The 26,852-nt window shown below is 41.0% G+C and overlaps 1 protein-coding gene across 4 annotated transcripts in view; it reads left to right on the top strand.

Moving 5' to 3' along the window:
* The window catches only part of PIGL (phosphatidylinositol glycan anchor biosynthesis class L), an 85,197-nt gene that overhangs the window by 5,182 nt on the left and 53,163 nt on the right, over positions 1–26,852 (top strand). For all 4 annotated transcript variants that reach the window (XM_011288827.4, XM_011288826.4, XM_003996321.6 and 1 more), the window contains exon 2: positions 7,252–7,351. In XM_011288827.4, coding sequence (XP_011287129.1) covers positions 7,252–7,351 — 100 coding nt within the window. The remainder of the gene's footprint in view (positions 1–7,251; positions 7,352–26,852) is intronic.

Below are 26,852 nucleotides of genomic sequence, written 5' to 3'. Positions count from 1 at the left end.
CCACATTGCCTTTTATGGTCTAGCCTTGGAAATCAGGCAGTATCACTTTCACCACGTTCTGTTTGTCAGGACAGTCCTAGGTCCCGTCCAGATTCAAGGAGAGAAATAGACTCAACCTGTTGATAGAGAGCAGCAAGGTTCTCTAAGTGCATGTGGGACTGGAAATATTGCAGTAGCTATTTCTGGAAAACACCGTGTGCCACACCAAGTGAAGACAAACATGTAGTTAACAATTCTCAAGGGGTTGACATTTTTCTTATTTCCCTTTACACTAGAAGCAGGTCTGACAGAGACCTGTCACCATCTCTGTCTAGAGTGAGTTTTTTCCTAGTTCCCCTGTTGTAAACATTGCCTTTCAAAGGTCCTGTCTTTGTGTAGAGGTCTCCTTATTTGTGCCCAATCTTTATCTCCTCCTCTGACTTTAAGCCATAGACAGATACTCTCAAGGCAGCCTGGCTTCAGGTGCCCTCCACCTGTCTGGATTTGTGCTTACCTGTTATTTAAGACCTCCAAAGATAGCCCTTACTTTCCTGCTAATTTAGCCATACATTCTAAACCACGTTTGCCTTTTATTTCACATGCTCAGGTATTCCGTCCTAAGAAGGTCTCTCCAGACATCTGATTCACTTTATTTCCTAAAACAGAACTTAATCAGGTTATTTTTAATATTGCTTTTTAACTATGAATAATTTTTCAACATTTTCCTTATTGAGATATATTTAGATCCAACCTCCAAAGTGTTAGTCTCATTTAACATTTTCCTTTCTGACCTAACACATTTGAGATTTCTTTTTTTAATTTTTTTTAATGATTATTTATTTCTGAGAGAGAGAGAGAAAGAGAGAGAGAGCAAGCAGGGAAGGGACAGAGAGAGAGGGAGACACAGATCTGAAGCAGGCTCCAGGCTCCGAGCTCTCAGCACAAGAGCCCGATGCAGGGCTTGAACTTGTGAAATGTGAGATCATGACCTGAGCTGAAGTCGGATGCTTAACCGACTGAGACACCCAGGCACCCCCACATTTGAAATTTCTAAAACAGCATGATTTTAAATATTAGCTGCAACCGGTTAAGAATGGAATAAATTAGTAATACTTAAAAATATGAGTTCTGCATACACTGGAAACTAATGTTATACATCAATTACATTTCAATAAAAATCAAACAAAAAATTAAAAAATAATTTAAAAAATAAAATAAAAACATGAATTTTGTTTCTTTAAGGGAGTTGCAGGAACTTCAGAACATGACTTAAAGGTTACATATATTTCCAGTCCTAATTTATACAAATAAATAAAATAAAAATTTCGTATTTTTATATTATAAATACACACATATATAAATGAAATAGGTACTTTTCTCTAAGGTTTAGGTTGATAGGATCTCCATATAATCATGCCAACCAAAGAATACATAGGCATCCAAGGACTAACTGAAAACAATGCTTATTCATAAATGTTGACACTGATGAGTTAACTGATAGGTTAGCTATTTATGAGCATTTTATATATTTCTAAGCATATATTTACTTACCTTTTTTATAATTAAGCTTAGAATTTATAGGCCAGATAACTTTATACACAACCCCTATTTTGAACTTAACAGTGTATGATAAGCATCCATAAAAATGTTTATGTCTTGCTGAATATTTACCTAATTAAAGAATGCTACATACTTTCCAAGCTTTTGTTTACTTAATAAGTTAGAATTTTAAAGGACTTGCTTAAACTATGAGAAATCATAAAAGAAATGCTAATAAACATCAGAGAAGAAGAAAGAAAATGCAGGAGAGCTAATCTAATAGCGGTGTAGACTGGGAATAATCAACAAAACAATTCGTTTTGAAGAGCTTAGTATTGGAAATACTTGTTACAACTGCTCATTGCAAAGAGTTGGACACTGTTCTCATGCAGTGCATACTTCTAATTCCATGTGATACAAATATGCCTAGATAGTCAGAAAAAGTTTCCCAAATGATTGGCCCTGTTAATGAGGACATATCTGTATGTCACAGATCAGAGAAACTAACAAAAAGTGTTATTTCCCTTAGTAAAATCAATATTAACGCACTCCTTTTAGGAATAATCAGAAAATACAGTATTTACTGTGCCTGAAACTAAGTAACGTTGTGTATCAACTCTACTTGAATAAATTTTAAAAAAAAATACAGTACTTACAAGTAGTGTATATTGGTTGATAGTAGCGTATGGCAGTGTTTCTCAATATTGGCCGCTTGATACTTTGTTTTTAATGATCTTTTAAAACCTTGTTCTACAGGGGCGCCTGGGTGGCTCAGTCGGTTGAGCGTCCGACTTCAGCTCAGGTCAGGATCTCACAGTTCGTGAGTTCAGCTCAGGTCACGATCTCACAGTTCGTGAGTTCGAGCCCCGTGTCAGGCTCTGGGCTGATGGCTCAGAGCCTGGAGCCTGCTTCCGATTCTGTGTCTCCGTCTCTCTCTGCCCCTCCCCCATTCATGTTCTGTATCTCTCTGTCTCAAAAAATAAATAAACATTAAAAAAAAAATTAAAAAAAAAAAAACCTTGTTCTACAGTTTTATTTTATTTTTTTTAAGATTTTATTTTTAAGTAACCTCTACAGCCAACGTGGGGCTCATAACCCCAAGATCAAGAGTCACGTGTTCCACTGACTGAGCCAGCCAGGCACCCCTCTACCAGTTTTAAAGACGTAATTTCTGTTTTACAGTGATAACTAGTAACTAAAAGATATTTTTCATTCAATGCAAATCTAATTTTTTTTAAGTCTATTTGTTTATTTTGAGGGAAAGAACCAGCAGGGGAGGGTCAGGGAGAAAGGGGACAGAGTATCCGAAGCAGGCTCTGTGCTGACAGCAGAGAGCCCAATGCAGTGTTCAAACTCACAAACTGATACCATGACCTGAGCCCAAAGTTGGATGCTTAACCAACTGACCCACCCAGGCGCCCCATTGCAAATCTAATTTTTAAATATTTTTTATTGTGGAAAATTGGCTATTGTGAATAATGCTGCTGCGAACACAGGTTATATAAGTTATCTGTTTGAGTCCCTGTTTTCAGTTGTTGTTGTTGTTTTAGAATATACCTAGGAGTAGAATTGCAGAGTTACATGTTAATTCTATGTTTAAATTTTTGAGGCATCTCCATCCTGTTTTCCATGGCAGATGTATCATTTTATGTTCCCACCAGCAATGCACAAGGGTGTGTTTTCTCCACATCCTCATCTACATCTGTAAGTTTTGTGTTTGTTTTTTGGGGGACTCAAACTCAACAAACCATGAGGTCATGACCCAAGCTGAAACCAAGAGTCAGATGCTTAACTGACTGCGTCAGACGTCAGCTCAGGTCATGATCTCACATTTCACAAGTTCGAGCCCTGCATCGGGCTCTTGTGCTGAGAGCTCGGAGCCTGGAGCCTGCTTCAGATCTGTGTCTCCCTCTCTCTCTGTCCCTTCCCTGCTTGCTCGCTCTCTCTCTCTCTCAAAAACAAATAATCATAAAAAAATTTTTTTAAAAAGAAATCTCAAATGTGTTAGGTCAGAAAGAAAAATGTTAAATGAGACTAACACTTTGGAGGTTGGATCTAAATATATCTCAATAAGGAAAATGTTGAAGAATTATTCATAGTTAAAAAGCAACATTAAACAAGCTGAGTTTGTTTTTGCTATAGCCGTCCTAGTGGGTATGAAATGATACCTCATTGTGGTTTTGCCTTAATTTTTCTTACGACTAATGATATTGAGCATCTTGTCATGTGCTTATTGGCCATCTATCTTTGGAAAACCGTTTTCTGTTCAAGTAATTTGACCATTTTTTTAAGTTTATTTACTTTTTTTAATGTTTATTCATCTTTGAGAGAGAGAGAGAGAGAGAGAGCGCCCGGGGGAGGGGCAAAGAGATGGGGAGACGGCCTCCCAAGCAGGTTCTATGCTGCCACCGCAGAGCCCCAGGTAGGGTTCGAACTCGTGAACCTTGGGATATAAACTTAGCCGAGACCAAGAGTCAGACGCTTAACAGACTTGAGCCACGAAGCACCCCAATTCTAGTTTCGTTTTTAAAACGTGATTTCTCCAGCTTGATTCTATGGACACATTCTAACGGAAGAGAGTCTAGCTCTTTTGGTTTCAACTTCCTTTGGGGAACCTAGGCCTTTGGGTTCTAAGAACACTGCCTCCTTTTATCTGTCCAACCTCGTGTTGCTAGTTTTGCCAGTTTCTTCTTACTGTCACTAATCTCTGGGCCACTTCACTGGTCCCTGATTGGTCCTCAAATCTTCCACCAGTTATGTATTAAGTTATTTTCATTAAATTCTTACTGATGTAAATATTTGGCTTGGTTTCTGTTTTCCTGGGTAGACCTTAACTGGCCAGAAAGGACCTTAAACCCTTCATTTTACAGTTGAGCAAATGTTGACCTTTTTTTCTTTCAAATACATTTATTTTAAAATTAACTTGGTCGTATTCAAGAAAAAAACCTTGCTAGTGTTCTTGAAACCCAGGAACTTAAGGAAGTTCCTCAGTATTCATAAAGTTAGTAGAAAGTATTGGGCCCATGATGTTTCGATTCTCAACCCATTTCTCATTTTAACAACTTAAAACTTACAAGGTAGGGTAACTAAAGGAGTGAAAGAGGGACTTTATATGATGTTGTTCCTTTTGATTTTTAATGGTGTAAGTATTTTACCTACTTAGAATAAATTAAATTTTAATTTTAAAGTAAAAAAAATGTTTACCTTTATACACTGTGGTGTATAAGTGTGGGTCTTTACAAAATGGCTTTAATTTCCATTAAATGTCATTATGATTACTAGTAATTATTGAGAAATACTAGTTATCACAAGATGGAAGACTTCACTAAGCACAGTTATCCATAAACTTATCACACACACACACACACACACACACACACACACACACACACACAGTGTAGTTCTATGTAAACAAATGTACATTAATCTGATTTTCTGTTTTCTAGAATAATGATCTCCAATGATCTCCTTTTTGGGTCACATTTTCCTACTGATAAAAACTTTTGAGCAAATACTCTCATTATATGTATATTTATTTATAATTATATTAAGTACATGGACCACTGAATTAATGTGTACATTATGAAACATTAACTAAAGTTAATATTTATGAAGGACAAGGTAAACAAATTAAGAGGAAAAGTTGCAAAGCTTTTCCTCTCCCCAATAGACAGTCTTGTGCATCCCAGTGTGCACCTAGCCTACTTGGACACAGTTCGTTGTTGTTGTTGTTGTTGTTGTTGTTGTTGGACACAGTTCGTTGTTGTTGTTGGTGGTGGTGGTGGTGGTGGTGGTGTTGCTGCTGCTGCTGTTGTTGTTAATGTTTAGTTATTTTTGAGAGGTGGGGGAGGCGGGGGAGGGGCAGAGAGAGAAGGAGACACAGAATCCGAAGCAGGCTCCAGGCCCCAGGCTGTCAGCACAGAGCCCAACACGGGGCTCGAATTCACAAATTACCAGATCACGACCTGGCTGGAACCCACGCACTGTGAGATCATGACCTGAGCCGAAGTCAGATGCTTAACCGACTGTGGCCCCCAGGCACCCTTCAACACACTTCTAGAGTGTGTCCTTAAGAGCTGCTGCCGGATCTCAGACGCTTATTCTGTTGAGGTGCCTACATGTTCACCAAACTTGGGGAAAATATTTAAAATGACCTCTGACTTCAACTCCCTAACCTATTTTAAGTTCCTTAGTTCAAACACAAAGCAATAAACTCCTTAGCCTCCATCCCAAGCAGTTTCTCACAATCCTGAGAGCCTGATGGGCAGACTCTGGACTTAGGAATCACGTCACTAGAGTACATTAGACTCCTTATCACCAAAGATCAAGGAACCTGGAGATGAAATGGTTGAGGGTATGTAGATAGACTGGAGAGGAGCCTAAAACAGAATGACCATCCAGTTGACTATAGCTTCTATCTTTTTTTAAAAAAAGAAAAAGTTGTGATAAGGACAACACAAAACTATCTGGAGTCTTTTTAGGGTTAGTCCCTTTGTTGGCTACAATGTAATGACTATCTCCTTCCTGGGTTCAAACAGTTGAAAACTAGCACTGGAATAACCCCCTGCCAAAGTTGAAAGGTCTCATGTGGGAGTTTTTCTCTGCATTTTGTGGCCAGGACACGAAGCCTCTCTCTGTTCAGTGCTTTCATGAGTGCCTGCAGGGTGCAGGACACCAGGACGACACAAAGTTGAAATAGACTTTGGCTTTTAAGGTCAATGACATTTAGCAATTCATAATCCAATCATGGAGAAAAGTTCATATTTATGAGCACACTGGAAATGATTCTTTGCCAAGGGAAGAACGAAAGCCTTCCCAGAGGGAATGCCATTTGGTCGGGACAGTGAAAATGATTGTAATTCAGGAAGAAAGGAAGCGGAGGAGGGGGAGGGTAAAGATAAAGGGGTGGAGGAAAGAGAAAACAGAGTACTGAACTGGATGGATGTGTGTGGTCTCATGTGCTCCTCAGGAAAGCCTCCAGAGATGACCGTCATCCCCACTTTACAGATGGGGAAACCGTGGCTCAGGAAAGTTAGGTAACTGGCACGTATTACACATGCAATTATCTGCTGGAGAGTTGAATTGAGGGGTGCATTAGCTAGACAACTGCTCGTAAATGCAGTTTAAGTGGTACCAAAACTTCCCTGTATATGATTTGTAAGGATACAGGGAAGCTGTACTTACCAGAACCATTCTTAGGAAATAGACTACACGTGTTGGGAAAATAAAGGTTACATAAGCTATTCGGGGCACTGATGTGGTCAAGATCCCTAGGGGCACATTTTCCTGTAATACTTAGGAGTAAGAGCCTCTTCTTTAAATAAATGTTTAACAGATACTGGAGTACTATCAGTTTAAAGGGGCCAAACTAATACCGTTCCCAGGTCCCTAACTTACTCTGAGTAGTTAAAGAAGAATTCATTTTAAATCTGCTTAACTCCAAAGCCAATGGTCTTGGCGATGTGCCCTACTTCCTGTAGCATGCAACTGAAATGCAGAGAGATAGACAGATGGACAGACAGATAGAAACAGAGATGGGGAAGGATCAAATGGTACTTCTAAAGACTGGGCTGCCGGTGGTCTCACTGGAGTGAACCTAGTGTCTTTTCCTCAACTTTTTATCATAACCACACATTTTTCAGGCAGCTTAAGTCCCTTAAAGAACAAGATAAGAATGAGTAAACTGATACATTTCCAGTGTTAAATCTACCACTGTATATTTGTTATCTCCAGGAAATTACTACAATCAAGGGGAGATTCGTAAGAAAGAACTTTTGCAGAGCTGTGATGTTTTGGGGATTCCACCCTCCAGTATAATGATTATTGACAACAGGTAATGTATCTTTCAAAAATGTAGAAATTCGCTGACAATAAATATGCAGTGGTATGCTCAAAAGACACAAAAAAACGAATGTGGGTGTGTAAGAACATCTTATTTGAGAAGTCTACTTAAAATAGTTTCACATTTGTTTTTAAGTGACAGTAACGCAAATAAATGTTTTCAACGTCTGTTCAGATTCTGTCTCTGAAGATAGCTACTTTAATCTTTAAAAAAAAATGTTATGAAATTTTCAAAACTACACAGAAGTATGAAGAACAGTGCCATGAACCCCCATATGCCTACTCCTAAGCCCAGTTAATTATCAGGCCTTTTTTATTATACTTGCTTCATCTATCCCCACTTAACAACTTGTATGTGTATGAAGCATTTTTTAAGAAAATCTAGGCCTCAGGTCATTTCACGCCCACATACTTAGATACACCTCTCTTGAGAAGATAGACTTTTTTTTTTCCTATGGTCACAATGCCATCATCATCACCTCTAACAAAATTAATAGCAACAATTCCCTGGTGTCCCCCCAACACCTACCTAATCCGTAGATGTTTGTCCAAGTAGCTCACTGTCTTTTTACAGTTGATTTTTTCAAGTCAGGATGTGAACGAGTCCACACGCATAGTTGGTTGATATTGTTTCATTGTCCCTTCCTCCCTTCCCCACCTTGTCTTTGATTGTTGAGAAAACTTAGTTGTCATACAGGACGTCACACATTCTGGATCTGTCTGCCTGCCTCCTCATGGTATTAAGTTGTTCTGTCATCCGTATTTCTTGCAAACTAGAACTTAACTGTAACTTCCAGGGGTGAGAATACTGCATAAACTATACCGTGCACTTTATATAGCATCATTTCAGGGGACACATGCCATCTGATTGTCTCACGGTGACTCCACGATGGATCAGTGAATTCACATGGCAACAGCTGTTCCTTTCATTTTAAAGACCCACACCCACCTTTCATGTAATGTTTTCATGATTGCCTGAATCACTGTTTAACTAGAACTAGCCGAATGCTGAGTTTCTAAATATCTCCTGCATTCTAAGTATATTAGCTGCAAAGCAAAACTTTATCAACTGGGGCTATTTATTTAATTATCCCAATATATAATTTGATCCGAAAAGACAGCAGGATAAATGCTTAATTCTTTAATTGCCATTTTCAGATAATTGCCATTTTCAGAATAAGGAGTTGATGCCCTACGTACTTCCAGTGGTAATCTGTTGTTTGTTGCTTGGATGGGGGAGGGCACGTTTTCATTTCATTGAGTACCTATGTGTTTTTAGGTATTCAGGGTTTCAGTTTCAGTCATGTTCTTTGATCCTCCGGTTGTCTCATCTGTGACTGTTGAGACTCTTCATGTTAGCCCCTGTGTCCTTTTGGTGTGACCTCTTTAGTCTTGTAGAATTTGCTTGCTATCAAGGACAACCAGATTTCCCAGCACCTTCTTGTGTTCTTTCCTGCCTCAGTCCTGGCATCAGCCATCCCTCCAAGGAGTTTTGGTGTCTCTTAGGAGGGTGTGGCGTTTAGAGACCATAGCCAGAGTTACTTGAGTGTTTATTTCTATGGTGTTATTTCCTGTGGTTACTTGAACTTCATAGTGGACAGAGCTAGTATATATATATTTGTTTAAGGAAAAAGAAATCAGGAATACTAATGACTGCAATGTAGAGTTAATATTTCAGGGGATTTGTTTAATGCCTTTGATTAATACATCAAATCTCTTTTCTCTTACACTGTAAATCTTGGCTTTTTTTTTTTCATTTTTTTTTAACGTTTATTTATTTTTGAGACAGAGAGAGACAGAGTATGAACAGGGGAGGGGCAGAGAGAGAGGGAGACACAGAATCTGAAACAGGCTCCAGGCTCTGAGCCGTCAGCCCAGAGCCCGACGCAGGGCTCGAACTCACGGACCGGGAGATCATGACCTGAGCCAAAGTCGGACACTTAACCGACCAAGCCACCCAGGCGCCCCATTTTTTAAAATGTTTATTTATTTTTGAGAGAGAGAGAGAGAGAGCGAGAGGGGAGGGGCAGAGAGGAAGGGGAACAGAGGATCCAAAGCAGGCTCCACGCTGACAGCAGAGAGCCCAATGCAAGGCTCAGGCTTGCAAACCACAAGATCATGACCTGAGCAGAAGTCACTTAACTGACAGAGCCACCCAGACACCCCTGTAAGTCTTGCTGTTTAACAGGATAAACATAATAATTTTTTTTTATCTTTTTTAAAGGATTTTATAAAACATGAATGAAAAAATACTTGAAAAGCAGATATTGAAAATCAAGGCTAAATATAATATGACTGATCAAGATGTCTGTAATTTACTTTAAAATGATTTGGGGAAAAAAATGCATACCTATATAGATTAAACCAAAATAGCACAATATTAACAAGTTGAGCCTTGGTGAAATGTACATGAGTGTTTATTATACTATTCTCGTTAACTTTTCTGTTTGAAAATTTTTATATAGGGGCGCCTGGGTGGCTTAGTCAGTTAAGCTTCCGACTTCGGCTCAGGTCATGATCTCGCGGTCCGTGAGTTCGAGCCCCGCGTCGGGCTCTGGGCTGACGGCTCAGAGCCTGGAGCCTGTTTCAGATTCTGTGTCTCCCTCTCTCTCTGCCCCTCCCCTGTTCATGCTCTGTCTCTCTCTGTCTCAAAAATAAATAAACGTTAAAAAAATTTTTTTTTAATTTTTATATAGAAAAAATGTCAAGTACCATACGACACTCCTTTCTCCTACTATTTTCTGGCGTATAAAAATATTTTTTAGTGTCTTATTATTGTTTACTGTATTGTTATTTAAAAAAATCAGAGGTCTATATAACAGCAACTGGAGTTTGTGAGTATTACTAGCTTTGGGGCTTAAATATCTGTTCTTCACCAGCAACATAGCTTTTGGGATTTATTATAAATTCAATTGTCCTTGCTTCCTTTTTTTTTTTTTGAGGTCTTTTTTTTTTTAATGTTATTAGCTAATGTGCAAGAACAGGATAATACAACTTAAAACATGATGAAGACACAAGTTCCTTTAAGTATAGGCAAAGAAAAAAAAATGATCACCCTCAAAGCATGTAAAAGGCCAAAGTAGTAATTCTGCTGATGTTTTCAATTCATTCCTACAAAACAACATTTACTCTGCCATTTTTATAGGGCAGGAGTACTAAATAAGTTACATCGTTACTATAACCTGTATCTAGTTATATCATCATTTTCAGATACTGTTTGTCCGGGAGCTGAGCCCCATTTGGATGGTTTACCTATAAGTAGGTAAACACTAACCAGTTTCTAGGATGAACTGGTAACTTTACTCAACAGTTGACCTTAACCCTGAGACATATGAGGGAAATCTATAAGGAGGAGATAGCTCATTTGTCTGGTAGGTGGTTTCTGTTATCTACATTCTAGATATACAGCTAAGGACAGGAAGGAAGTGCAAAAGTAGAGGCTGCTATGTCTGTGCACAAAGAAGTTACCACTGGGGCTCCTGGGTGGCCCAGTCGGTTAAGTATCTGATTCTCAGTGTCCGCTCACAATTTGTGAGTTCAAGTCCCACGTCAAGCTCTGCGCTGACAGTGCAGAGCCTGTTTTGGATCCTCTATCTCCCTCTCTCTCTGCCCCTCACCCCCCCCCACAAAAATAAATAAATAAACATTATTTAATAAACATTATTCTGACGTCAGAAATATCTGATGTCTAGGGATGCCTGGGTGATTCAGTTGGTTGAGTGCCTGACTTCAGCTCAGCTCATGATCTTGTGGTTCACGAGTTCAAGCCCCGAGTCGGGCTCTGTGCTGACAGCTCAGAGCCTGGAGCCTGCTTTGGATTCTGTGTCTCCCTCTCTCTCTCTGCCCTTCCCTTGCTCACGCTCTGTCTCTGTCTCTGTCTCTGTCTTTCTCTCTCTCTCTCTCAAAAATAAATAAAACATTTTTAAAAATTAAAAGAAGCAAAAAGAAGAAAGTACCACTGCCCTCACTCACCATTTGTTTATTCCTAGTTTCTGCACCATTTCAACAAAGTCCCAGTTAGACTTTGTTTTTTTACCCTTACAAGATTAGAATGAGTACCCTATTAGATGAAGGAAGGGAGTTACGAGTACAGGCAGGCCTGGGTGAGTCTAATAAGTTACCAGTGAATGATGAATGTGCTGGGATCCATCTAGGCGGCTTCATCAGTAACACACGTCCTCCCACATATGAAGTCATCCAAAAGCAAGATGGCTCCAGGTTGGCTCAACAACATCACCTAGGACCCAAGTGCTTCCCACCTCTCTGTGAGACTGTCTCCATCATGTCAGTAAGCTCCCCTCGTGGTTGCGAGGTGATGACGACAGCAGTTCCAGGGGTCACACACAAACACAACTGCGTCCTGCCAAAAAAGGGGGGGAGTTTTCCTTCTGCCCATCTCTTTATGTTATGGAGAAAAACTTGGGGTCCCTGACAGACTTTCCCTCAGGTCTCCCGCCCTGCATGGCTCACCACCACCACCACCTCTACCAACTTCTCACCCACTGTAGTTGCTGCTAGATACCGGCTTCCCCAGTATACGAGTGCTTTGTTTCAGCATCAGGATGCTGGGAATGGCTCTAGGTAGGGGAAAAAAACGCTCATTTCGCCTCACTGTCTTGCAAAGACTGTATGCTTTATACCCCACAGAGCCTCGTGGTTTTGTTTGGTTAGCGAAGGTCTAGGGGATTGGCCTAGGCTGGGGCTTCCTTATAGGACTGCATAGGACACAGAGATGTATTTCAAGTGTCCAATCCATAGCAAGGAACCAAAGGTAGGTTAAGCAGAGGTAAACAAAGGAAAACAGGCCTAAAAGACAGAATAGGTTCTGTGGGGAGCACCTGGAAAACTGCTCCCATCTCTAAAAGATCCACAGCAGGGCCTAGGGAAGGGAAGAAACTATAAATGGCACTAAGTTGAGTAAGACCACTTTGGTGAGAAACTTCCAGCAGATTGTTAGGCTTAGATTGTCTCCATGCATTGTCTATGAGCTGAGTCACTCTCCCTGGGTTTCCTTTTTCATTTCAGTACCTGCTTTACTTAGCGGCTTCCTCCCACAATGGGAAAAGGGGGAGGTAGGAAAGTTTAGATGAGCAGTAAATAAAATAGCCCTGGCAGGACATGCATCTCTTACCGTTTGAACCTTCATGGCATCACAACAGAAACAGAAACAATGAGTAGCGGAGACAGAGCACCAGCTGTGTGTCTTAGAATGATCCCTCTGACGACTCTGAGGAGGATAGAATGGATTAAAGAGATTGGGACCATAGACAAGTCCGTCTTGTGCATTGGTCCTGATGAAAGGAGAATGTCTCAATGTGTTTTATTTTCTCTAATGTTTTTATTTATTTTTGACAAAGCAGGGGAGGGGCAGAGGATCCGAAGCAGGCTCTAAGCTGACAGCAAAGAGCCCAAAGCAGGACTCTCGAACTCACAAACCACGAGATCATGACCTGAGCCCAAGCTGATGCTTAACTGACTGAGCCACGCAGGTGCCCCTGAGAATGTCTCAATTTAGAGTGCAGCACATGTAAGAGGGAGATGAGGGGATGAATTCGAGTCTTATTTAAGAGGTTTAAATGGCAGGATTTGAAGAAAGAAGAAATGAGGGATAATGGAAATTATAGGCCTAGAGATCTAGGTGGATAAAGATTAGCTGGCATAGTTTGCGAAGGAGAAGAATTGGGTTATGGAAAAGAACAGATTAGACATCCTTAGCACGTAGGAGAATTGAAACTATCAGAGTGGATGCAATTGCCCTTAGATCAGTGGGGCAAGAAGAGAAAACCACATGCAATGAATGATGAGAATTATGTGTTTGGTGTCATGTAAACCTCAGGGGTGGGAATAGGGAAACTTAAACAAAATTAGCATCAGATGGTGTCAAGAATTCTGCATCCTACTTTTTTTTCCCCCAAGTCATTAAATCGTCCTTAGAATCAGGGGTGCCCGGGTGGCTCAGTCCGTTAAGGGTCCGACTTCAGCTCAGGTCACGATCTCACAGCTTGTGGGTTCGAGTCCCACATCAGGCTCTGTGTTAACAGCTCAGAGCCTGGAGCCTGCTTTGGATTCTGTGTCTCCCTCTCTCTCTGCCCTTCCCATACTCATGCTCTGTCTCTCAATAATAAATAAACATTAAAAAAAATTGTTTAAATCATCCTTAGAATCATTGTAAAGATGTGATCACAGGATGTACTATAACTTAATTAACATACTCCTGACATTGAATATTTCCATTTTTCCAATATTTAAGTATTTTAAAATCTGTTAATAAATCGTTGAAGGTCTGGCCCTTTCCTTAGGTAGATTCCCAGATGATGAATTATTGAAAAAAAAAAGACAGGACTTCATGCAGTTTTCTCCATCCGGGTACCAAAAACGTTCATAACTAAGGTCATTTTGGCTCATCTTATTTTTTGTTATTGTTGTGAATGAGACTTTTTCTGATATATTTTCTAATACTTCACCACTGGTATGGAAAAGATTTACTGCTTTTTATGTGTATTTTGTTAATAGCCATCCACATATGAAACTTTAAAAAGCCTAACAGCCTTTCACTTGATTCTCTTAGTGTTATGGGTAAATCATCTGCAAATAATACTAATACAGTCTTCCATTTTTCCACGTATGCCTCTTACTTATGTTCCAATTCTTATTGCTTGGAGCGGAGTTTCTTAGACTACGTTAAACAGTTGTGGTAAGAGCATTCATGATTTGACTGAGAACGCATCTAGTGTTTTACCTTTAGCTGTGTTGGCTGCTGGTTATGAAAGATATTCTATATTGTGTTAGGGATTTTTGTTGGGAATCGACCTTCGTTGGGTTAGACTGGGGGGCTCCTGTTCATTTCAGTACCCTACAAAGGGATAAGAAAAAAGTTTCAGGGGCGCCTGGCCGGATCAGTTGAAGAGCACGTGACTCTTTTTTTTTTTTTTAAGTTTACTTATTTATTTTTGAGAGAGACAGAGACAGCATGAGTGGGGAAGAGCAGAGAGAGAGAGAGAATCCCAAGCAGACTCTGTGCTGCCAGCTGCAGAGCCCTGTGGGGGGCTCAAACCCATGAACCACAAGATCATGACCCAAACCAAAACCAAGAGTTGGGCGCTCAACCAACTGAGCCACCCATGTGCCCAGAGCATGCAACTCTTGATTTTGGGGTTGTGAGTTTGAGCCCCACATTGGGTGTAGAAATTACTAAAAAAATAAATAAGCTTGTAAAAAAAGAAAAAACCTGTTTCAATTTATTCTCCATTTTACTTGACTCAGGGTAAACTATTGGGATCGTCATGGAGTAATTTCCTCCCTTATCTATGCCAGTAGGTTCTGTAATGCATACTGTAACTATAGTGACGCGTATTCTGTCAGTGTATGTTGTGATTTCTTTGCTCACGATTAAGATAAATAATAATATGCATGGGCTTGTGCTCAGGCACCCATATTATACACACAGACTTCCTCCTGTGCAGTATCTGCTTTGGCCCAGCAACGCAAGATGTTTTCTCAGGGCCAGATCAGAGTTGTGAAAACTGCCCTCAAACCAAAGGTCATTACTCTCATCCTCTATCTTAATTTATTAATTTTTTCATATATATTCTGAAGAGCATGCAGCTTCAGCAACATCCCCTACTTGTGAAATGCTACAGTGGAAGGGTAGTAAACTTGTCAAAAATAAACACTTAAAGAGACACCTAGGTGGCTCAGTCAGTTAAGCGTCTGACTTCGGCTCAGGTCGTGATCTCACGGTTCCTGAGTTTGAGCCCCGTGTCGGGCTCTGCACTGACAGTTGGGAGCCTGCTTGGGATTCTCTCTCTCTCTCTCTCTCTCTTCTTCTCTCTCTACCCCTCTCCCACTCATGCTTTTTCTCTCTCTCAAAGTAAATAAACTTATAAAAATAAATATATTTAAAAAATAAATACTTCAAGAAGCCAGTTTGAAGATTTGAGGGAACTGTGTGTCTTAGTCAACTCAGGCTACCATAGCCAAGCACCATGCCCGTGTGCCTTAGACAAAAGAACTTTATTATCTCACAGTTCTGGAGGCTGGAACTTCCAGATTAAGGTCCAGCAGCACCAAGTTGCTGCAGAGGGTTCGCTTCTTGGCTTGCAGATGGCTGACTTCTTCCTGTACGTTCACACGGAGAGGAGTGAGAGAAATTTCTCTCTCGTTCTCCACTTACGAGGTCACCAGTCCTGCAGGGTTAGGGCTCCACCATTATGACCTCGCTTAACCTTAATTACTTCCCAAAAACCCTGTCTCTAAATACAGTCACATTGGAGGTTAAGGGTTCCAACACATGAATCTCAGGAGGACGCAACTCAGTCCCTAGCAACTCGCAAGCTGTATTCACTCTTTCCGACTCTCGTTTCACAACCCAGAAAAAGCAGGGTTTTGGAATCTTACTTTAGGATATTCAGAGGAGTCAAAGAGAAGAATTTGGGGGAGGAAGAGAAAGGGAAGTTTAATGGAGGACCTACACTCGTAATAATAATGATAAGTATAGAGTCAGCCATTACCGTCAGTGCCAAAAACCATATTAAACACATGATCTCCCTTAATCCTCAGTCTCAACCAATTACTTTTCCCATGTCGTAGATAAGAAACCTGTGATGTAGGGAGAGGTGGAGTGATTTGCCTGAGGTCATCCAGCTAGTTAGTGCTGGAGCTGGCATTTGAACTGAAGCACTCCGGCTCTGGAGCCCCGGCTTCAACCATCATATCTTACATCTACCCCATGCCAGACACATACTTTGACAAAGGTCATCTCCTTTGAGTCTTTGACTAACTGTCCAAAATAGGTTTCCTTATCCTTTATTTGTTTCACATGAAGAAACTAAAGGTCAGACGGATTAAGAGAATTCTCTGCGGTCACCCATTTAATAAATGGCAGTGCTGGGATTCAAAAACAGAAAGGAAGACGGAATTGATTCCTGCCTTTCTGCAGGAAAGTAGGTCAGCCATTTGTTACTGTATTTGAAAGACCCGTGTGTATTTAAGAGTACATTGAGTTGGCATTGTGTGTGGTCAGTTCCTTTTTCCATTGTTCTGAACCTCCTTGCTGGATCTCAGGGAAACACTTAGCCAGAGGAGCTCACCCAAGTAAATCACTTACAGAGGGAAAAAATATTCAGTTGTCAAGAAAAGAAGGCATAATCTCAGGCATTAGGCAACAAATGGATACTTTCGGTAACTTTACCCAGGTCTTAATACCTCGGGGTTCTGCTGATTTATTGAGTCATATGATATTTAAATGTATATTGTTAACGGATACATATTAAATGCCTGGAATGGGCAAGGCACTGTGCTAGATATTGAAGAAAGACAACAGTTCAAGGTATAGGAGCTTGGCTAATAGGCATTGGCCTGACGGTCATGGCTGCTGCAAGGATGGAAAGCTGTCTCACTGTGCACGTCTGCTAACGTTCAGGCCTACAGTGGAGATCGGAGACCCTCTCTGGGGTACTTGGGAATTGCATGTGACTGGGAAATGCAACCTACAGATTTCCTCCTCATTTGGCTGTGCTTCTTAATATATTAGAAGAGTCCATAGGATTATTTTGTTTATATTTTTCTTTTTTTTTCAACGTTTTTTTTTTTATTTATTTTTGGGACAGAGAGAGACCGAGCATGAACGGGTGAGGGGCAGAGAGAGAGGGAGACACAGAATCGGAAACAGGCTCCAGGCTCTGAGCCATCAGCCCAGAGCCTGATGCGGGGCTCGAACTCACGGACTGCGAGATCGTGACCTGGCTGAAGTCGGACGCTTAACCGACTGCGCCACCCAGGCGCCCCATTGTTTATATTTTTCAAAACAACAAAAAACACATGTATATTTTGTATGCATAGATAATTTCTAAAAAGATGCGTCCGAGACGTCTTAATAGTAGCTACTCCTTAATTGGGCCAGGGAAGAGCGATACTTTCGCTTTTTAATTCTGCAGAATTCTGTACAGTTGGATTTCTTTTTTCTTTTAGGAAGCCTATATTTCTAAATTTTATATATATTTAAAGACTACCCCACATACCTAATAAAATATTCTTCCATCTCTACTTAAGTTCTATCCATACAAGTGAATGAGGAATTAGAAATAATTCTGTGGAGGCACCTGGGTGGCTCAGTCAGTTGAGCGTCTGACTTTGGCTCAGGTCATGGTCTCACAGCTCGTGAATTCGAGCCCTGCGTTGGGCTCTGTGCTGACAGCTTGGAGCCTGGAGCCTGCTTCAGATTCTGTGTCTCCCTCTCTCTCTGCCCCTAACCCACTCGCATTCTGTCTCTGTCTCTCTCAAAAATAAGTAAACATTAAAAAGAAATTAAAAAAAAAAAGAAATAATTCTGTGTACGTTGTGATAAGATTTGATGTGATAAATTCAAAGCATAGAATGGAATTCTTTGAAAATATAACAATGCTTTTAAGCCTTTTTATAAACACCATGGTCTTTTCATGAGCCTCGTTCTGGGGAGTAAGTAGGGAGAAAGTCAGATACAGGGCTCCAAAGTGCTCTGACTAGAAAGGGTGGGGGTTCAAGGGAGACCTGACCAGGATGGAATAAAACAAAGCTGATACCCCCCACCCAATGATAACCCGTGCCCATTAAAGTGCCCTGGGGCCCAATGACCTATTGTTAGGCAAGATTTGCAAGGTCTCAAAGCTTTTCGTGGTCTGAGCCCTATCTCCCTGCTTATACCCACATCACATCTACTCCCATGACAAAAAAAGGCAGGACAGCACAGTACCCAGTCTATGTTGAGGCTCACATCTAGGCAGGGCCTCAGAATGTACCAGGCTTTCTTATGCATTGACACATTTGCCTCTCCCTCTAGCAGGCTTCCTCCCTTCCTAACACCCATCTGGTCCCTCTAGCAAACTCCTATTCCTCCTTCAACCTCAGCTCAAGGGTTAACTTAGAATCCTGTGGCATCGCTGATTTGCCCACATTTTTTGTGGGCACTTTCATTGCATTCTTATTGTCCCATTCTATCCTGGCATGCACACTGATTTTTTTTTTAATTTTTTTTTTTAACGTTTATTTATTTTTGAGATAGAGAGAGACAGAGCATGAATGGGGGAGGGTCAGAGAGAGGGAGACACAGAATCCGAAACAGGCTCCAGGCTCTGAGCTGTCAGCACAGAGCCCGACGCGGGGCTCGAACTCACGGACCGCGAGATCGTGACCTGAGCCGAAGTCGGCTGCCCAACCGACTGAGCCACCCAGGCGCCCCCTGATTTTTTACTCTATGCCATAAGCCCCCAATTCTGTTGTCATCCTTGGTACATAGTGGTTGCTCAAGACATGTTTGTTAAATAAATGAATGATTCATTCCACTCATACCATAAGCTTTCTGTCCGTGGCCAGCATGTAAAGGTGTGGTCTCACAGACCTGAGTGATGTCTATACATCCCAACCCCCTTTCCTCACTTTTTCTCTCCTCGCTTTCTTTAGTGAAATTGTTTTCACTTTCTTTAATTAAGTAAAAACAGTCTAGGTCCCTGCCTTGCAGAGTTATTTTTAATTTTCCAGGAAGTGTAGATGAGTACTTTCGCTTGGAAGAATTTTTCTACAGCTCTTTATTTTGCCATTCTATGGATTCGGCTCCACTTTGTTCTAAGGTCGCAGCACAATAAAAATCTCACCTCTCCCAGTGCTTGTCTTAACATCAGTTTGACATTAACAAGCCCAAGACTTCTACAGACTAATTTTAGCTTCACAGGGAAATAGAATCCAGTACCTACTAGGAAACATAAATGAGTCTGGCTTGCTAGCAGTTCCTGGAAGTCTTTGTGTTTTCCAATAAATCCATACAAATCATACAGTGAAAAAGAAGCCACAAAGCAGAGTCTGGGACAATTGGGGTTGTGTTGGCAATTAAACCCCCTCTCCTCCCGAGCCCCTAAGAGCCTTTCCACTACAAAAAATTTAAAAAAAAAAAAAAAAAGACCATATGCTGGTTGCCAAAGTAGATCTGACCAAGCATCCTCTCACTGTAAGAGATTAAAATAAAGCCTGGTGCAGTTCTTTCCTCCAAACACACAAAGAAGTGACTGGGCTGAGGCTCAAGGGCACGGTTCCAGTCCCAGTTGGCAAGAGCAAGTCAGGACTCCCATCCTCCCAGAAGGCGCAAAGGACAACAATGTTTCCTAGAAAAGAAACCAGGGATGGAGACCGAAGTAGCCCCAGCTGATATGGGGCTATTATGTGAAAAGTGAAAGCTGCTTCAGTAGGGCTTCAAAGGCAGATTATTCTAGAACAGAAGGGAGGTTTTCAGTGACAAGACAGGGGGGAAGCAATGCAAAAGAAGTAAAGCGGGACCAGAGAGCAGCGGCCTTAACCAAGCATGCATGTGTGCCTACTCTAATTCCTCGGGAGAGGTTACGAATATACAATAAAAATAGGATTCAAGGTGGGGTGCCCGGCTGGTGCAGTCCCAGGAGCGTGCAACTCTTGATTCCGAGGGTGTAAATCCGAGCCCCACGTTGGGTGTAGAGATTACTTAAATAAATAAATCAGTAAACTTAAAAAAAAAAAGGATTCAAGGTGACTGTATGTTGTGGTATTTATTACAGCACTATTTCTAATAGCAAGAAATTGGTAACAACCTAATGTAGCAGTATATGATCAATTACATGGCCGTGCTACAGAGCATTAAACCACAATTTTCTACTAGCCCAGGAAGATATTCATAATATAATACTGAGTTTTAAAAAGGGGTATATACTTTGTTTATGCTTTTCTGTATTTTTTTCATCGTTTTGATAATGAGCATACGTTACTCATAAACCAAAAGTTCCAATAATTTTAAACTATATTATTTCTAAGTGGATATTGTTCAGCCTTTATATTAAAAAAAAAAAATTTGAAGAGGGTTGCCTGGGTGGCTCAGTCGGTTCAGCGGCTGACTTTGGTTCAGGTCATGATCTCGCAGTTCGTGAGTTCAAGCCCCAAATAGGGCTCCATGCTGACAGCTCAGAGCCTGGAACCTGCTTCAGATTCTATGTTTCCATCTCTCACTGCCGCTCCCCCTCTCATGCTCTGTCTCTCTCAAAAATGAATTAAAAAGGAAAACATTAAAATTAATTGTTCCCATTATATTATTACTTTTACTTTGTCAAGGTATATGACACCTTCTTTTCAAAAACCACTATTCCCAGGGGCATCTGGGTGACTCAGTTGGATAAGTATCCAATTCTTGATCTCTGCTCAGGTCTTGATCTCAGGGTCATGAGTTCAAGCCCCAAACTGGGCTCCACACTGGGCATGGAGCCTACTTAAAACACACACACACACACACACACACACACACACACACACACACACCACAAAAACAAAAAACAAAAAACAAAAAAACAACAAAATGAAACAAAACCCTCTATTCCCTTAGTTGTTTCTTTCCCCGTCATAGAACATTTTCTTCTGCCTGGATACCAACTGATTTTCTTTATCCTTGTAGTTTCAGAACTTCACCATGTTGTGTTTTGGCATTGATTGTTCTAAATTGAGATTTCTTGGGATATGGTAGGCCTTTCAATCTGTAGATTCCATTTTATCTCTCTGTTCCATTTGCTTTGTCTTTTTTCTTCAGAAACCCTAATTTCTGTGTGTTGGATCTACTTTGTCTTTCTTTCATAACTCTCTTCTCCTCTATGATCTGTTTGTCAGTGTCCCTTTTAATTTTGAGATCTCTTCAACATTCCCATCATGTTTCTCACTTTATTTCGAATAGTTGTTTTTCCCTGCCTATTTGCCAAGCTACACTAGCTTCCATTTCTGTTATGCAAAAACCCCTTCTTGAAACCCTAAAATCTCTTCTTTAAGCCCTTTTGTTTTGTTTTCTTTTGTTTTAATATCATGTTTTAATGCTTTGACATCCTGGAAGATATTTTGGAATTACAGCTGCTTTTTGCTTACATTCTTTTCTCCTTCCTTCTTTTTTCTGTTGTTTTTAAAGTTGTCATGCATAGGGGATACCCCCCTGTTGGTTGCTTTGGGATTGTTTCCTATGTTTGAGTAGGGCCAGCTGCCTACAGGAAAACAGTATTGGAGAGGCAGAAGAGGGTTCAGGTATCGAGCTGGGGCCATCTGAAGCTTCTGCTGAATCTTATTGTCTACAGTAACTTTTTTTTTTTTTTAAGTTTCTATTTATTTTGAGAGAGAAAGAAAGAACAAGTCGGAGAGGGGCAGAAAGAAAGAGAATCCCAAGCAGGCTCCACATCACGCATAGAGTCAGATGCAGGGCTCGAACCCATGAACTTCAAGATCATAACCTGATTGGAAACCAAGAGTCAAGACACTTAAGTGACTGAGCCACCGAGGCGCCCCTCAGCTCAGGTCTTGATCTCAGGGCTGTGAGTTTGGGCCTCGTGCTGGGCTCTGCACTGGGTGTGAAGCCACTTAAAAAATAATAATAATAAAATGCAAGTCTTATAGACATAATGTTAATGACCAGAGGAAAGGTTATTAGTTCAGTCTTTCAGATGGCTTCCTCGGAGCACCAAGTTCCAAGAAATAATTTTTGGTCGTTTGTGGAATGTTCTAGAGAACCCTTGGGATAAGAGAAATTGCAGCTGCCTATATATGTTGCAATCTAAGATGATGTGGTGCTACATCTGCTAGTTTGGTAAAACTGTTATAGCTAGTTAGACCTTGTCCCCAAGGCTGATATACAGCTTAACTGGCCATTTCTGTATTTAAAAGATTTGTAGGCTTTACCCTTTTTTAATTCTTTTTTTCTTTCTCTCTTCCTTTCTCTCTCTCTTTCTCTCCCTCTTTCTTTCTCCCTTTCTCTCTCTCTTTCTTTCTTTCTTTCTTTCTTTCTTTCTTTCTTTTAATAATACTTGCTATCTTCACATATATAGTCAATTAATTTTCAACAATAGAGCCAAGACAATTAAATAAGGAAAGAATACTCTTTTTAAAAATGATAGTGAACAACTGGATATCCACATGCAAAAAAAAACCCAAGTTGGACTCCTTCTTCATGCCATACACAAAACTTATTCAAAAAGACATAAATATAAGATCAAAAATATAAAACTCTTAAAAGAAAATATGGAAATGAATCTGCATGAGCTTTGGTTTGGCTGCACTATCTTAGGTAAGACACCAAAAGCACAAGCAGTAAAAGGAACAATAGACAAATTGGACTCATCAAAATTGAAAACTTTTCTGCATTAGAGAACATTATCGAGGGGTGCCTGGCTGGCTCAGTCAGTTAAGCATTTGACTCTTGATTTTAGCTCAGGTCATGATCCCAGGTTCATGAGATAGAGCCCTGTGTCAGGCTTCAAGCTGTCAGCATGGAGTATCTCTCTCCCTCTCTCTCTGCCTCTCCCCCACTTGCTTGCTTGTGTGTGCTCTCTCTCTAAATAAATTAATTAATTAATAACATTTAAAATAAATAAATAAAAAGGGAAATACCAGGTGTTGACAAGGATGCTGAGAAATTGGAACCCTCATCCATGGCTGGTGGGAATGTAAAATGGTGTAACCACTATGGAAAATAGTTTGGTGATTCCTCAAAAAAATTAAGCATAAAATTACCATTACTCAGCAATTCTCCTACAAAAATGCCTAAAAGAGTTAAAAAGATATTCAAGCAAAAACTTATACGTGAAAAAAAAAAAAAAGCATTCCTGAATGTTCACAGCAACACTATTCACAATAGCCCAAAGGTAGAAACAACCCAAATGCCCATCAGCTGGTGAGTAGATAAACTAAATGTGGTGTAGTCATATGTTGGAATATTATTCAGCTACAAAAAGGAATGAAGTATTTATTCATGTTCCAGGCTGAATGAACCTAGAAAACATTATGCTTAGTGAAAAAAAAAGCCAGATACAAAAAGCCACACATGCATGCTTCCGTTTATTTTAAATGTCTAGAATTGGCAAACCCGCAGAGACAGAAAGTGGAACGGTGGTTGCCAGGGGGCTGGAAGGAGAGGGAAATGGGGAGTGACTCATGATGGGGTTTATTTTTGAGGTGATGAAAATGTTTATTTGTGGGATGGTTGCACAACTCTGTGAATATACTAAAAAAAAAATGAATTGTACACTTTAAATGAGTGAATTCTATAGTATGTGAATTATACCCCGATAAAGCTGTTATTAAAATAATAGTAACACATGCTCATTGTAAAAACAAACAGTACAAAAATATATCAAGTGAGAAAATGAATGTCTCCCTTGATTCTCTCCCCATCCACTTCTCTCCTCAGAGAAAACCATTGTTCACTATTTGCTGTATAGATTTGCATACCTTCAATAGTTTGCAAATGCGTATATTTACATACAAACACATGGTCTTTTTAATGCTTATTTACTTATTTTGAGAGAGAGAGAGAGCATGAGCAGGGGAGGGGCAGAGAGAGGGAGAGAGAGAATCCCAAGCAGGCTCCGTGCTGTTAGCGGGGCTTGATCCCACGAACTATGAGATCATGACCTGAGCCGAAATCAAGAGTCAGACGCTTAACGGACTGAGCCACCCACAGGGCCCTGTAGTTTGTTTTTTATATTGCATACCATCCCTTACTACTCCTGTATCATAATTTCTTTAACTAGTAAAAATATCCCCTGGCCTTTCTGGAAGAATCATTAACCATCATAAAAGAAATTGCTGCTGCTGCTTGCTCTGGAATAATACACAGAGTAACAAGCTGTTTAGTTACATACTAGTGCCTACAGGACAAGCATGTTGGGGCTCCTACTTAAAACCACTCTTCATTTTTGTGACCCTAGCTTCTCTGAAAGTTGACTACCTCTCTCTCTCTGAGATGTCCCACCTGGAATGCTCTCAAAAGGAATTTTGTGTATGCCACCTAACCTCCGTTTTTTTGTTTTATTTATGTTTATTTATTTTGGAGAGACAGAATCAGAGCGTGAGTAGGGGAGGGGCAGAGAGAGGGAGACACAGAATCTGAAGCAGGCTCCAGGCCCTGAACTGTCAGCACAGAGCCCGATGCGGGCTTGAACTCATGAGTCATGAGATCATGACCTGAGCTGAAGTCAGAGGCTTAACCAACTGAACCACCCAGGCACCCCCACCTAACCTCCATTTTAAGACAGACCCATCACCCCAAACATACTTTCCAAAATTGCTGAAGATCTGCCTGGCTATTTTCACATGACAATGTGAACAAACAGACAAACTTAGTTTTATATCGTTTTGGGTCAATTTGTATAGTATTTCTGAGATGGTCCCTTTAAGGAGACAAGGGACTTCCTGAGAAATTAGGCAACCTGCTACACAGCTGTGGTATTCTTTACTTTTTCCCCGTGTGAGAGGGGAAGTGACCTGTATCGTTATGAGGTAACAGAGGGAATTTGGAGAAGAACACTGAGGAAGAAGGAGAACAGTGTTACATAGCAGTAACACTTAGGGAGTACCACTGAGTGGTAAGGCGAGGACAGATCACCTTAGGGGCGTTCCTTCGGTCATGTGCATAAATGGGCTGGGAGCAGGGGGCTAGCCTGGTGAGCAAAACGGATTCACCCCCTCAAGTTCCCAGTCTAGTGAGGAGATTAGGACATAAATTTGGGAGCGCCTGGGTGGCTCAGTCGGGTAAACATCCCACTCTGGCTCAGGTCATGATCCCACGGTCCGTGAGTTCAAGCCCCATGTCGGGCCCTGTGCTGACAGCTCTGAGCCTGGAGTCTGCTTTGGATTCTGTCTCTCCCTTTCGCTCTGCCTCTTCCCCACTCATACTCTGTCTCTGTCTTTCTCTCAAAAATAAATCTTAAAAAAAAAAACTTTTTTTTTTTTTTAAAGAACTCAAAAGAGACGATGCCTGTTCTGTATGACCTGAGCCGAGTCATGAGTGAGTAAAAGGTAGGCTCGTGGAAAAGCGGCAGAAGTGAAACATCATCAGCACCTTGATGATGATAATAGCTGGCGTATCCCCACCCTGTGTCCGACACTATTCTATGCTTTAAACTCATTAACCTGTTTAATTCTCAGTCCTATGAGTAGATACTGTTATTACCCATTTGATAGATGAGAAAACTGACAGGTTAGTTCACTTGCCTAGGTGATCTCTCCTTTCTGCTTTAGCCTATGCGTGTGGCCACACGCCATCCAAACAGACTAACTAGAGCGGTATTTTGTAAAATATTGGGAGGGATCTGAAGTTCTGGTGCAGCAGAATCATCTGGAACATTTGTTCTTTGTTTTTTGTTTTTTAAACATTTATTTATTTTTGAGAGACAGCGCGTGAGTGGGGGAGTGGCGGAGAGAGAGGGAAACACAGAATTCCAAGCTGGCTCCAGGCTCCAAGCTGTCAGCACAGAGCCCAACACGGGGCTCCAACTCACAGACTGTGAGATCATGACCTGAGCTGAAGTTAGACACTGACTGAGACACCCAGGCACCCCTGGGGCATTTGTTAAAACACAGGTATCTAGACTCCCTGTAATCTTCTTAGATCTCATGTGGTGGGGGATCAGGACTCTTTTTTTTTTTTTTTTTTAATTTTTTAATGTTTTTTTTTTAATTTATTTTTGAGACAGAGAGAGACAGAACATGAGCAGGGGAGGGGCAGAGAGAGAGGGAGACACAGAATCCAAAGCAGGCTCCAGGCTCAGAGCTGTCAGCACAGAGCCTGACGCAGGGCTCGAACTCACGGACTGTGAGATCATCACCTGAGCTGAAGTCTGACGCTCAACTGACTGAGCCACCCAGGCACCCCAGGACTCTGTTTTTATTTTTTTACAAACTCCCCAGGTGATCGATCCTAAGGCGCAGTAATGTCTGACGACCTCTGGGCCCCTCTCTGAGCTGTGACTCCAAATTCCTACAAGAGAGAACTAGACAAAACAAATTTGGGTGAAGTAGTCTGGGGAGTGGAATTATTTGGTCTTTTTGCTTAGGGTGCAGGCCAAGGAGCAAGCTTTCTGGTAAGAACGTAAGGGCAGAGGGGCACCAGGGTGGCTCAGTCGTTTAACTGTCCGACTTCAGCTCAGGTCACGATCTTACGGTTCGTGGGTTCGAGCAATTGTCCGACTTCTGCTCAGGTCATGATCTTAAGGTTCATGGGTTCGAGCCCAGAATCAGGCTTTACACTGACAATGCAGAGCCTGCTTGGGATTCTTTCTCTCTCCCTCTCTCTCTGCCCCTCCCCCGATCTCTCTCTCTCTCTCTCTCTCTCTCTCTCTCTCTCTCTCTCAAATAAATAAATAAATACTTAAAACAAAAAAAAAGAATGGAAGGGCAGAGAGGATGATGAAAGTAAGGAAGAAATTACTGGAATCTCTAGTCCCTTGGCATTCCTGGGGGACATCTCTGTGTGTATAGCCCAAGCTATGTGCCCCATAGTGTACAAAATAACACAGCCTTAGCTCTGACCTCAATTACTTCTTACAAGACACGGAAGGAACTAAGTTCTTCATTCTTGGTACTTGGGTGTGGCTCCTGGGATGAGGCCTTCACTGCATCTCAGCCTCCATCTGCCTCACGGAGAACGACGTTCCTGTGTCTTCACAAAGCACTGCTTCAAATTTACTCATTCT

This window comes from Felis catus, chromosome E1 (assembly GCF_018350175.1).
Source record: "Felis catus isolate Fca126 chromosome E1, F.catus_Fca126_mat1.0, whole genome shotgun sequence".
NCBI classification, from domain to species: Eukaryota; Metazoa; Chordata; class Mammalia; order Carnivora; family Felidae; genus Felis; species Felis catus.
The sequence above is the reverse complement of the archived record's forward strand: the minus strand, read 5'-3'. Positions and strand labels throughout refer to the sequence as shown.